At 38.2% G+C, this 14,550-nt stretch overlaps 1 protein-coding gene across 6 annotated transcripts in view; it reads left to right on the plus strand.

The window, feature by feature from the left end:
• Window positions 1-12,721, plus strand: part of tamo (PUB and ZnF_RBZ domain-containing protein tamozhennic) — a 34,557-nt gene extending 21,836 nt beyond the window's left edge. For all 6 annotated transcript variants that reach the window (XM_069334504.1, XM_045743298.2, XM_045743297.2 and 3 more), the window contains exons 5-8: window positions 1,928-2,098; window positions 4,048-4,456; window positions 4,672-4,796; window positions 6,797-12,721. In XM_069334504.1, coding sequence (XP_069190605.1) covers window positions 1,928-2,098; window positions 4,048-4,456; window positions 4,672-4,796; window positions 6,797-7,873 — 1,782 coding nt within the window. In that variant the 3' untranslated portion in view covers window positions 7,874-12,721. The remainder of the gene's footprint in view (window positions 1-1,927; window positions 2,099-4,047; window positions 4,457-4,671; window positions 4,797-6,796) is intronic.
• The last annotated feature ends 1,829 nt before the right edge of the window (window positions 12,722-14,550 follow it).

The following is a 14,550-nucleotide window of genomic DNA, read 5'->3' on the forward strand; positions in this document are numbered from 1 at the left end:
TAGAAATTTACCAATAAGAATCAGGCACTGGTGCCTTCCCCAAATGTGTAGACCTACACATGTCGGCTAGAGGCATTATGTTACGGTTTACAACCATGGCTGTTGAGCAAAATAACGCTTGGTGTCCCCTTATCTTGCCTTGGTAATCATAGACTGAAAATATACTTTCTTCAGCATCCAAAATGCCTGACTCCTTGACTCCTAGTTTCTATTACTTGAATGCTTAATTTGTCCTAATTAATCCTGCACTGAACACACAGCAACCATTGTGGTATCATTAGGCTGCTGGCGATGCAAGCTTCAGACACACCCAACATGCCAGACCAAAGTCCAGACATAAAGACTTTCAGAACATACACTCTGGCACTTGAAGGCGGATTTCCCGATTGAGTTCACTGCAATGTACACACCTCTTAAGTCAACTGTGGAAATCACTCTCTCATAATGTACATAACCATCTCAGGGTGCGTTATGCTACGCCTATACTTACATACTAACTCCACATTGCATTCTCTCACCCCTTTCATTTATACCATACCTTTCTTATGTTAATTTCTTTATTGCTATGCTTACTTACACTAGCTGCATAAAAGAAAAATAGTAATTTAGTTTCAAGGCGTCATATGGCGAAGAGTGCTGGGAAGACGGGACACCACAAGTGTAGGTCTCATCCTGTAACTACACCTAGGTAATTACCTAAGTGTAGTTACAGAATGAGAGCTACTATGCTTGTGGTGTCCCATCTCTTGGGGACACCACATCTTCCCAACACCCTTTATCACATAATGCTTTAAAACTACTGACTGTGTTGCCTCCACCCCCTTCTCACTTAATTTGTTCCAACCATCTACCACTGTTTGCGAAAGTAAATTTTTTTATATTTCTTCGGCAAGTTTCTTGAGTTACCTTAAATCTATGACCTCTTATTCTTGTAGTTCCAGGTCTCGGGAATTTTTCCTTAACAATTTCGTTAATTCCCATTACTATTTTGTATGCAGTGATCATATTGCCTCCTTATTTTTTTCTTCTATTTTCTATTTTCGGATATTTAATGCCTCTAACCTCTCCTCATAGTTCTTGTCTTTCAGTTCCGGGAGCCATTTAGTTGCATGTCTGTGTACCTTTTTTCCAGTTTGTTGATGTGCTTCTTGAGATACAGGCACCATACAACTGCTGCATATTCCAACTTTTGTTTCACAAAAGTCATGAACAATTTCTTTAGTAGTTCACCATCAATGTATTTAAAAGGTACAGTTTTCTGAAATTGGAAAGCATAGCATAGGCTCCTCGCACGATGTTCCTTATGTGGTCCTCAGGTGTTAGTTTTCTATTTAGAACCACCCCTAGATATCTTTCTTTATCAGAATTTTTTAAAGCATTTTCACATAATTTATAGGTTGTGTGTGTGTGATCTATTTTCTCCTATTCCACATTCCATAACATGGCATTTATTCACACTAAATTCTATTTGCCAAGTTGTGCTTCATATATGTACTTATTTTATCCAGGTCTTCTTGAAGGGCATGACAATTATTCAAGTTTCTCATCTTCTCTAGTATCTTAGCATCATCGACAAATATGATCATATAATTCTGGATGTCTTTTGGTAGGCCGTGTATGTAGACAACGAACATTATTGGTGCAAAAACTGAACGCTGTGGTACTCCACTCATGACATTTCTCCAGTCCAATATATTGCCTCTTATTACTGCCCTCATTTTCCAGTCGGTTAGAAAATTTTTCAACGCTAGAAACCCCCCTGTCACTCCTCCAGTATGTTCCAGTTTCCAGAACAACCTATTATGTGGAACTCTGTCAAAAGCCATTTTTAGGTTTATGTGAAGCAGTTTTGGTAAATTTGTACGTCTCCAGTAATAATTAAACTTAAGCTTTGCATTAACAAAAAATTGTATTGTTTTAACTTCAGATACTCAAAAAAATCAGTGAAGGAGTCCGGGAATTTGGCTTGACATGGCGGCAGATTTTACAGTTTCGACAGTTGCATGTTGGGGGAGTTGATGTGACCGTCCGCCATCTGCTGTTTACCCTGAGGCAGCGTCTACAACCACAGCTTCAACCCGAGTCCAGTCATAGACAGGTACAAAATGTTGCTTTTGAATAAATTGCTTAAACTTATCTGCATGCAGTATCATTTAAGATGGTTTCCAACCATAAATTGTCATTGATTGATGGACCAGCTAGATGACATACCCAGTATACAGTAGTTGGTACAAGCAACTAGAATTTGTTTCTTAGTTTTAGTAGCCTGCTACCATAGCTTATATTTTCTGAAGACAAAAACTCTGGTTTATGGGAGTGAGTGAGTGAGTGGTGTATGTGCTTGTTAGCTGATAGATTGGGCAATCAGTCAGGTAGTCTATTGCAGTTCATTATTATTATTTATTTGAGCCAGTCTTGTCTTTGTATCTTGGAGTTAAAGTTGTATGTTGATGGTAATTTGCTTAACCACTGTGCTGCGTCAATAGAGAAAACACCTTTTGAATATTTCGTACCCATTCAAAATGCGTGTGCGGTAGGTTGTGTACGAAATAGACTTTTGGGACCTCCAGTGAGAGGCAGCCATTTTGGAAAAAATCCTAGAAAGCCCTATAGCTGCTGGCTGGGTTAATACTGAGTAAGCGACCATGGGTGGTGCACGTGCCTCTGGCTCCCAAACACCTCAATAGGGACGGGACGATAAAGTACCTAAATTATTGGGATCGTCTCAAAGCCCTCCAAATGTACTCACGCATTTGGGTCGGCGGTTGCAGCCAGTTGTCTTGACTTACACGTTGAAGAGCGAGGGCCGACCGCCTCCCGGGTAAGTCCCTCTTGTTTTTGTCTTTGGGTAAATAGCTCCGGGGAGCCGAAGGGGCTTTCCCCCAGAAAACCAGCATTGAATGTAATGAAACTCCATTTTCTGGGTGAGACTCGGAGGCTCCCTGGTAACCCTCCCTCCCTCTGGTCGGCATTTTTTTTTTTGCATGTTTTGGCATTCAGCCTCACAACTGCGGGATGGATAGCTGGCGTGGGGGTCTGGGTTTCCCCCTCCCCCTTCTGGGGAAATGTGGGGAGCTTTCCAACCACACGGGGGTTTCCATAGGCCATTGCTCCTCATGCCTCTCTGAGGGGGCCAGGTTCTGGCTCGTGGTCCCCAGTAGGCCTAGAACTCCATGCACATTCACTGATGCCACGGTCTAATACATTCATATCAGCCCGGATAGCTCCAGGGAGCCTCTGATTCTCACCCAGAAAATGGCGTTTCATTACATTCAACACTGTTTTTTTTTGCATTTTGCTAGCTTGAGCCAGGGATTCCTTGACTTTGCAGTCCAGTGTCTCGGGTTTCTCCTTTCCCCACCTAGTTCCCAAACACCCTACCCACTTCACCCAACCAAAGTTTGTTTCCCTAGTAATGAGTCCTCCAGATGGTCCTGATGGGCCTTAGTGCCCAGTTTCTCGCTTGGTTTGACTTCATGTTTAGGAGTTGAGCTGAAATTTGCGAACCATGCCTAAGATTAAGTGGAAGTTGTGTTTGTGTGATCGAGTGCAATATAAATATTTTACCCCTGCTTGTCCAGTAAATGTTAAATATTGGAAGTGGTAATCTCGTCATCTTTAATGTACAATACAGTATATTCAAACTGAATAGAGTTTGTAATTTTAAATAAGTGTAAAATTACCAAGTAGTCAACATGCTTGTAATCTTTGATCACCATTGCTGAGTTGTACAAACATGAACGTAACATAATCTTGTATTAGTCGTTTTTGTTTTAATTTTGACCTTTAGTAGAGTGGTTCATTCCACCCAAGATGGATTAATCATAGTCTGGAACAGTATATGACCAACTATCTGCAGTACAGAATATAGTCATAATCATGCATAATTCTCATGAAATAAAAGTGTGACGGTTTGTTCCCTGTATTATATAAAATATTTAATAGTATTACTGTATATGTAATTTCCCAAGAAAGTTTTGATCCTGTACTTGGTACCTTATTGTGGTAAACTTCACTAACTCATGCATTGGTTTACTACTTTTGTAGGCATCATCATCAGCAGGACCACCTTTGCCAGTCCGTCAAACATCTACAGGTGTAACATCCACCTCTCCTGCCACCATGCCCACTTCCCTTCAACCAACATCCACATCTCATACAGTTCAAGACAAGACTGGTGATCATCACTTGCCTCCAGACCAACAACAGCAACAGCAGCGTGCAAATGGAGCTGGAATTGGCAGCGGGGGCAGTAATGTTGGAGACCAACGAGGGAGCTACCATCATCACCACCACCATTTACACCACCTTCACCATCATCCTAGCAGTCAGACTCCGCAACACCCCACCTCTACTGTGAGTTCATCTCACAATTCTGTGGCAGCATCGCAATCTCCGGGCCCACAACCTGTGCCACCACTCTCATACTCGCGTAGTGCTGATACACCTGATACAGGTTAGCTTATATGTGCAGTACACATACATTTAGATATGGTGGTCATGTTTTCATTGCGTGAAATCACATTAATGTACATTAAAATTGTGAAAAGGAAAAAAATCAGAACAATTTTTTCTTGCACTTGACAGAGACAATGCATAAAAATATTCTGTAGAGTTTAAGGGTTGAATAAAATTAATGTCTAATTATATTTTCATTTCTCTTATTTTCAGCCAAGAGTGTAAGTAGTTTGGGCATTGGGGTGCCCACTGGTCAGGTGCCTACAGCTAAACTCATAGACCTCGACTCGTCCCATGAGGCCTTGCCATCCCTGAGAAACACACTGCTCTTGCCTAAGGTAACAGTTAAGGTTTATTGTCATTTTTGTTTTCTTTTTACGGTGTATTTCGTTCCGAGGGTTATATACTCGGTATGAAATTTGAATGATTAACCCTTTAACTGTGCAACGCGCCTACAGGCCCACGTCTGGGGTGCGCTACGCGTCTTCAGGTATTTGTATTTTTCACGTTCCATTCAAAACTCCAGCGGCTACATGGGGTTCACATCAGCTTCCTCAGGGCTCTTGTAAACAGACGCCATCTTTAAAAAAAATCATGATCCACATTCTCGGGTGTGAGAGCCTCAGTAGTGAGTGAACAACCAAGGCTGGCGCTCGCAGCATGAGCGCACAGCACTGCTGTTCAGCGTGTGACTACAGCATCCCCTAATAATGTCAAAATATATATATATAACCTGTATTATTTAGCCATGATAGTATTATAGAAGAGCCTGAATGTGATAATGACTGGGTACAATGTTCAAATATCAGTGATTCAATGCTGTTCACGATGTTCACAGTCCTAGCCACAGCACCACAGCATTATTTCGTCCATCTAGGAATCTTCAAATGACTTCTTAGGTTCCTTTTCAAAATAAACTTGCGGTCAATTATTCGTTTACAGAAATTAGTGACCAGGATTATGGTTATAATTAGCATTGTGTGTAGTATTGTGGAAGGAGGAATTTTGGTGAGGGAGGGAGGAAGGGAGAGAATTGAGGTAGCCTCACTGTGTGTGGCAGATAAAAAAAATTTAGAATTTTTTTTCTTGCACACAGGGGGTGTAAATCTCCTCAGGACCCCTTAGCAGCTTAAAGGTTAATAGTGCGGAAGCTCGTCATTCGAGGCAAATTTCGGCGAGTGGTTTGCTCGTTACTCGAAATGCTCGTAGTTGGAGCCGCTCATCACTCAAGGTTCCACTGCATTTGTGTAAATGATTGTATATATTTGTGTATGTAACATTAACAATTGACAATTGTGTAACTAGCTTCAAAAGATTGTCACTTGCTTAGCTAAATGAACTATGGGGTTCAGTTCCTGAATTGATTATGTGCCTCTGTAACCCTTTCCACCACTTCCCATGGGATGGGTATGGGGTGCATAATAAAGAAAGAATAAAATATGAGGAGAGCATGAAGCTCTCCAACCCAACAATCAGCAGCAAGAGAAACCAAAACAAAGATTTAAAGAAACAATCACGAACTGAAGAGGAGACCATAAAATAAGAGGAAGAGAGAAATGCAAGACCACAGTCCAGAGACCAAGCATGCCGGAGTGAAACAATGTGCAAAACAGGTTGCAACACGGAGCCGAGGTAGTATTGACCCTGAACATAAGCTGCAGCAGCTCCGCCAGTGCCTATAGAATTCCACGTCTGATGTGATTAGTAGATAGTACCCTATCAGTATATAGTAGCTTCAGTGAGCCACAAAGGGCTTCTCCCAGAACTAATGATATTTGACTTTTATTGCACACTTGAACTAAAAGAGTTACAATTTTTTTTTTAAGGGCGCCACTTTTGACACATTTGCTTGGGTGAAGTGGTCGCTCTCCCTTGCTTCCCCATTAGATGTGCTATTTGTTAAGTTTCTAATTTTAAGCTGCATTATTGAGCCTTTCTATCTGTGTAGTATCTTTTCCTGATGTAGGTAACTTGAGTATTAATAGCTGTTGACTGTGCATCTGAAATATATGCTAAACTGCACCTGCACCTTCCATACTCTTTTTAGTTAACACTATCTGCCAAGTGTATGAAACCGACTCCAAATTCCAATATCTCTAATCCTGTTTTGAAATTACAGTTCAATTTCTTATTTTTGCCACTATATGGATCCACAAAATTCATGAGCTCCCATGTCTATCTCTCAGACCTCATGAACATATATTTTCCTTCACTGACCTTTAACATTCTTTCCTTGCACACACTATCAAACTTATTCACAATATTTTGCAATTAGCTCACTGCACTACAAATAATGGTGTAGAATGCTGTTCCTATTAATTATTAATTATTATTTCAGGTATTGCCACATAAACGAAGTTCTAAAGCCACTTTAGCAAGCAGTCGTGTTCTACCTCCCTTAGAAAACTCGGAGTCCTGCCCACCTCCGCCGCCTCCCCCTGAAGTGTTCCAGGCAGGTACCTTGGATGAACATCTAGAAGCTACTCTTTCTATTGTGAAGGATCCAAATAGGAACTCGACTAATCTGAGCACTCCTAATGATCAAGGTGCCAGCTCTTGGGAAACTTGGGATTTTGTGTATCGGGGACTTGAGAAGAGAGGTTACAATAAAGACATTGGTGACCGTGGTGACATTCTCCACCAAATAACACGACAAAATCTTTATCCTGAAGCAATAACCCAAGGGAAGAACAATAACTTGAACAACAAGAAAGATGTGACAAAGAGTAAGCCATTATCAATCAACCAAGCTCTGCAGGCTCTTGCTCTTAATGAAACTCGAGAGAGAGTAGAAAGACCCTCCAGTTCCAGTAAAAGTTCTCATTCAATATCTCATGGTGCTGGTCCTGACATCTTCCCAAATCTTACCAAAAGGAATAGCCTGTATGACAATATTTCTGCAGGCTTTGAGACAGCTCCCCAGGACAGTGATGATTATGAGGATAGAAAACCCATATTAAAGAAGACCAGCAACTTGATTAGGACAGAAAATAGATTAGACCTAAGTAACAAAAATAATGTCAGCAGTTCTTCTTCACCGCGCAGTTTAAGTATGAGCAGTAAGGGCTCTCACTCTAGGCAGGAGTTACCATCAGAGACCTCTCACTCTACAACAACAGTCCCTACTCTTCAGCAGGCCAGCATCACTACAACAATCTCCCAAGCTAGAGAACCTCTGCCTCTACGAGACAGTTTACCTGAAATACCATGGTCCTGCAGCACCTGTACGTTTTTGAACGACAAAAGTCGATCGGCTTGTGACATGTGTGGAAAGTCACGCATGCCAGGCCCAGAAGCTAAACCTCTCATTTCAGGGGGAAGACAATGCCCCCAGTGCACACTCATTAATGAGAGAAATGCTAAGGATTGTTCTGCTTGTGGTGTACATCTTGAGGGTTCTTCCACATACATATAAAAAGAACATTATGTGAAAAAGAATAAGCAATTGTAGCCAAAGCAATCAATTAGCATCTGGGTTTGCCAAATAAACATTGTCTATAAATAGATTTTTTATCTTGGTAAGTTACCCCATGAGTGTTGTGTTGTATCATATTTGCTGTTTAAAACCTAATTATTTTTGAAAACTGAAATTTGATCACATGGTATCTGAGTAAGAGTTTTTCCAATCAGAATTTTTTTAAGAACGTATTGTTCTAGGTCAGTTAGCATTTGTCAGGCTCTTGCACTGATGATTATACAAAGATGCATCCAGGCGAACGTCAATGGGCTCAAGTCTTTCATCATATACAGTACTGTGTATCTCCTGTGTTGACTTTTAATTGTTATTAGAACTTGGACAATAGCATAAAACTAAACACACCAGTACTTCCATTCTTTTACTAAATCTTTCAGAATCTTTATTATTTAGGACACCAGCTTCCGACTTAACTCTATAACAATTGTTTCTTTGTGGAACAATTTGGATGCATAAATCTTAATAGTTTGTCCTTAATAATGAAGAGTACAAAACTGGTAGAAAATGAAAGAAAATATATATTAATAAAAATAATATGATGTCTAGATTATTATGAGGATACAGGTTCTTAAAGTTTGACTTGCATCTTCTGTGATGCAAACTGAGCTAGATTTAATATTTCACGAGCTCAATTATCAGTTACTGTATTACATAAGTGGCAGCACGGGTATGAAGCGAGTGCAAATGCTTGTTACCTTATCGTCTAGATTGACAACTCCATATATTTTAGTTCATGTTACAAACAAACAGGTGGTATGGATTTACAACTAAGCATGCCATAATTCTGTTTTATAAGTGCCACTATCCAAAAGCAAATTTAATTGTATGAATATCTATTTTTAATATACATGATATCATCAAAATACTGAATATATTTTCACTAAATTGTTAGTAATTTCTAGTAAATAGCATCCAGTATGAAGATGGCATGGCCTAGAGTCTTTGTTTTCACTATAGCTTCTCTGCAGTACAGTACTGTACACAACAGTACAGTATGGTACTATAAATAAAAATGTGACTGTTCTCTATCTACTACAAAATTGGAAAACAAAAACTCTCCTCATTTTTCATTGAGAAATTCAGTCTGAATCTAGTTACAAAAATTCTTGATATCTATACTACATTATATGCCATTGTCAATTAATGACTTTGTATATTGCGGGACACATTAGCCATCAAATAGTCCTTAAAGTGCATTAACAACATTTATAAATTTTATATGCAATTCACCATTTGTTTCAGCGTTAGAGCCAAGAATTTACTTAGGGTAGATGGCATCGCTAACATGTAGCTGGAATACGTTTTGACTTGTTGACATTATGTTTTCAGAGTTGCAGAAAATGTGAAGTGTGTGTGATCATGTTGATCTGTATTTTCATATACTGTAACCGTTACAGTAAATATTTGCATACAGAGTTCTGGGAAAAACATTACCATTATAGACAAATCTTTTCAACATGAGTAGCATGTTCTTTCAAAATGGAGTATATTATAGATAACTTTATTTTTTTTTTTATATAAATAATTTACAAGCTATTCATAATGCCAAGAGAACAAAAGTAATTACATTGTGTTTCAGTTACTCTTTGTCAGAGGAATTTGATTTACATATAGAAACCTCCCCTTCCCCTTATAATTTTCCTTTGTGCTTTCTTGTCAACTAGAATATCAGTAGATATCAGCTGTGTATTGGTTGTGTATTTTCAGGGTATATAATTCCAGTTTTATACCCTCACTATTTTCCCTATAAATTTAACTTATTCATTCTACAGATGCATTAAAGCACAATAAAAATCAATTGATATTTAATTAGAAAGGTAAGATTTATTTTCTGTGATTTACCAAAGTCTCTGAGGTGAGCTTCATATAATTATTATTATTACAGTATTTACTAAAATACAGCACCCGAGGTGAAAATTGTATAATATTTATTTTTGTTCTTAGTTCTTTATGTATGCATTAAGGAAAAGCTTTAATGTATGGAATGTTGAGTATGTTATTAACCAACTAATAGTCACAGCCAGTTAACTCGATGAGTGTTTAACTTGTTCTAGCTGTCTTGGCTAAATATTGTGCAGGCGGGTTTCACATTGCTGCGTGGAATAGTATTAACAGTCTTGTATCACTGGCAGTCTTTTTTTTTTTTTTTTTTTTTTTATGGCAAAAAATTTTTTAAAAAATTTAATTAGGGTGAATTTATATTCTAGTCTTCAATTTCATTGCTTCTCATTATATCACCATTTAACATTCTCTCATTAGTGCCCTAGAACATAAATATATTTAGAGATGCACATTTTAGTATCTTAAGTACCGTAGCTTTTTTGTATTTTTTATCTTTTGGGAAAAACTGGAGTAGGAAGGCACACTGCTGCGAAATCTGAAGAAATAACCTTTGAGTGTGTGAAAAAATCATTATTTACAGCCCATCCAAACAAGACAGTTCCTTTTTGTATAATTATTGGCAGTTTCATTGTCATGTGGATTCGTCATTGTACAAACATTGACAAGATTTATCTTATATGAACTGGTAGTGGGCTTGCCGTTCTTAATTTGTTACATATATTTTTGCATTCTAATTATTAGCATAGCATGGACTTCCTTTACTACTGTAGTAAAGGTTGTAGTCATTCAGGGTTATATTTGCTAAACATGTTTTCAGTATTGTACAGTGTTCATTGACAATTATATTTTGTGTAATTAAACAATGTGTAATGTGAAATTAAACCTCAAATTTAGAAAAAACATGTTGTTATATGTCACTGGCCCCAAGGCTGCAGCTTAAGCAGCATTTTCCGTCAAGAAATGGGCATAGCACTGATGTGTCGGATTGAATTGTGTCATGAGGATTAGCAGGTTAAGTTTCTTATGTTTGGTGCACCTATTCTGTCTTAACCCTATGGGTTTGAAAAGTAAGTACTTTACTGTATATACAATAAGATTCAACTGTCATGAATTAATTAAGTTTTCAGCTGCTGCAAGCAGGGGAAGTTTACGTTGGAGGGAAAATGAGAATGCAAGAAGTATAGAGGGAATACAGAAGTGTAGCAATCATTACCAGTAAATTATGGCTCGAGACTAATATTTTCCATGTGCAAATATGGGCTTTGGTATTTAGAAGGTTGTAAAAGTAACACAGTTCCCTGTTTTGGAAGTTGATCATTAGATATTTTGGTGAACCTTTATCTAGATCTTTAAATGTTTCTAAATATTTAGTTATTTTTACATTATCAATTTATTATTTATATATAATACTGGAAATGGTTGATAATCAGTCATTTTAACTCTGTATTAGTACTCTGGGCTATTTAAATTCCCTCAGACAAACCATCCAGAAACTTGTAATGTGCTGGGTGAGCAAATGCACCAGAGAACTAACCTAGAGTTAATAGCTATTATTTACTTTATCTAATCCTTTTGCCATATTGCTAATACCTCTAGGATTGGCAGGGTTCTAATTAGTGATGCATCAATTGGGTTTTATTCTTTAATATTTCATTGCAAACTCGCTCCCTCCCACACTACTCACAAGTAAATTAAACTCGTAAAATTATTTTAATCTTTAATTATTGAAAAAATTTCTAAAATCTATGTTTTGCTCTATATTAGCAAGCATACATACCATTTATGTATATTTTTTTTTAATACAAATATCAACAGTATATTGGTGAAAATCCAAGCTAAATTACTATTTGTTTATGCAAGGAAAATACTTTTCTATGGAGTAATCATGAATCTTGTCTATTGTTACTAATTACAGTACATGTATCAAATTGTTTGGTACAATATTGCAATCTTCAGTTCTGTACTTAAGTATGCAAACATGCATAGTTAACAGTGAACTAAACTTCATATACCAACTCGACAGTATTATCTTGTGTGATTTGTTTAGTACGATTTAAAACAAATATTTGCTTTTCACAAGTTGACTGACTTGTGATTGTGTTCACTTTGAATTATGAAACTTTGAAATTGCATAACTTCAAAGCAGTGTTTGGTTATGGCTGTAATACCAAATTTCACTTAAAACTGTAATAGAGGTCTGTATTTTTGGGCTTGAGTTATTGAAAAGTTTGTCAGATATTAGACAGCTTTATTTGTTTTTGTTCCTGCAGGTATCCTGTTATTCTGGAAAGATTTTAGGGTTATAGCATGAAATGCTGAAAGCCTGCCTGATAAATTTGACCAGCATTTGGTTTCTCAACACTGCAAGGTTTCTGTTCCCACTGGTAATTAAAGGCATTCTTATAATTCTTAATTCTGGAGATACTAAACTTTTAAAACCTGCAAGTCAAGTGATGTTAATGTTGAAAGGGCATTTCTTAAATTTTAGCATTATAATCCCTAGACTGCCACCTACTCATTGATTATAACCCAAGTGATATGTTATGTACATACTCTTGTGCAAGGCCTAAGGCTGTGGGCCAGTATGACACAGTTTTAGTTAGGAGTTTTAGTGTGAGTTTTTCTAATCTCTGGTGATATTATTTATTTAGAATATACTTGGTCATGAAACCTTTTAAGTGTTACTAAGAGTATAAGTTCTTATTAATGATTAATCTTAATTCTTAATTTCAAAAGTCTGTTGTAATGTCTTAAAGATTGTTATTTCTAGCCTTTTTTGGTGTTACACAGCCAATTCAGGTAACCAACACAGTGTAATATAGTCTGTTTCATTATGTATTAATGAACGATACACACACACTATACAGTATATATAAATATATATATATAAATTATAGTAATGTATCAATACCAAGTGCCCATAATAAAGAGAATATCATGACAATTTTTAATTGTTTCTGTTGTGTTAAAGTTCTTAATTTTGGATTGAATTGTTATCATATGAAAAGTTGATACTTTATCTTGCATAATAATTATCCATTACACAGCAAATATATTTTCTGTGAGGAGCCCCGTCTGCTTCCTGAAGTTATCCGAACTGATATGGTGCTATACTAGTTTGGGGTCAGCAGTCACAGGAGTCCTTTGCCTGCCGAGGACTGCGAGCCAGAACCTGGCCCCCGCTCGGGTAAACCGGCAGCCCACCTCTCCAGATTTTGAACTGATGTGCTGGCGGTCGGATTGTCACCTCTGGCCTCAAATTCCTGTTCTTGATTTTCACCTTACTCGCCTAGTTGTGCTTGCAGGAGTTTGAGCTTTGGCTATTTGGTTCTGCCTCTGTACTGGTGTACAGATTCCTGAGCTTCTCAAGCTCTATCATATCTACATTTGAAACTATGAATGGAGTCGGCCTCCACCACATCACTTCCTAGTGCATTCCATTTACTAACTCTGACCGAAAAAGTTCTTTATAATGTCTCTTGTGGCTCATTTGGGTACTCCGCTTCCACCTGTGTCCCCCTTGTGCATGTACCACTCGTGTTAATAATACATCCTTGTCCACCCTATCAGTTTCCCTGAGAATTCTGTATGTGGTGATCATGTCTCCCCAAGCTCTTCTGTCTTTCAGTGATGCGAGGTGCAGTTCCCTCAGCCTTTCCTCGTAACTCTTGCCTCTCGGTTCTGGGATTAGCCTAGTGGCATACCTATGAACTTTTTCCAGCTTCGTTTTGCGCTTGACAAGGTATGGGCTCCATGCTGGGGCCACATACTCCAAGACTGGCCTTACATATGTGGAATACAAGGTTCTTAATGTTTCCTTACAGAAGGTTTCTGAAGGCAGTTCCGATATTTGCCAGCCTCGCATATGCCGCCGATGTTATTCTTTTGGTGTGGGCTTCAGGAGACAGGTTTGGTGTGATATCAACTCCTAGATCTGCTTGATGCCTGTTTGATGGGGTTCTGGGAGTTCTACTCCCCAAGCCCGACCTGTGGCAAGGACTGACTTGTGAGAGTTTGGTCCACTAGACTGTAGCTTGGAGTGGCCCGCAGGCCCCCACATCCACCACAGCCTGGTTGGTCCGGCACTCCTTGGAGAAAATTATCTGGTTTTCTCTAGATGTCGTCTACGGTTGTTCCAGCAATACCTGTATTTCTTATGCTCGCTGGGAGGGTGTTGAATAACCGTGGACCTCTGATGTTTATGTTCCGAACCTTAATGGAATCTGACCCATATATCAATCAGGTCAACCCATGTGTTGCGTTTCCAAAAGGGTCGCCCATGTTAGAATCGGTGAACGCCCTAGTAATATTGTTGAAAACATCTTAATAACTTATTAAACCAAAGGTCTTTTTATGTCAGAAGAACGGCAGAAACTGGATCTATATATGAAAACTCTTCCAGGACAAAATTTAAAGTAAAACTAAAGATATTTGTAGTTGTATAAAAGTTGCATTTTTCATCGTTCGTAGAGCCGGAAATCCGCAATATTCATCTCAGAACAATGCTTATTTCACGCAGAATCGTTAATAAACGTAAGATTTTTATACGTCTCAAGAAAGATAGAAACATAATCTTCATTTTAAATGCCTTACCATGGGCATATTTAAAGCGAAGATACGTGTATTTTTCTAATCGGCGAGCTCCGATCCCGCACAGATCGAACAACGGAGTAACTCTCAGAACAATGCTTATTTCACGTAAATTCGTTAATAAACGCAAATGTTTTTATATGTGTTGAGAAAGATAGAAATATAAGCTTCATTTTAAATACTTT

Source organism: Procambarus clarkii, chromosome 31, assembly GCF_040958095.1.
Source record: "Procambarus clarkii isolate CNS0578487 chromosome 31, FALCON_Pclarkii_2.0, whole genome shotgun sequence".
NCBI lineage: Eukaryota > Metazoa > Arthropoda > Malacostraca > Decapoda > Cambaridae > Procambarus > Procambarus clarkii.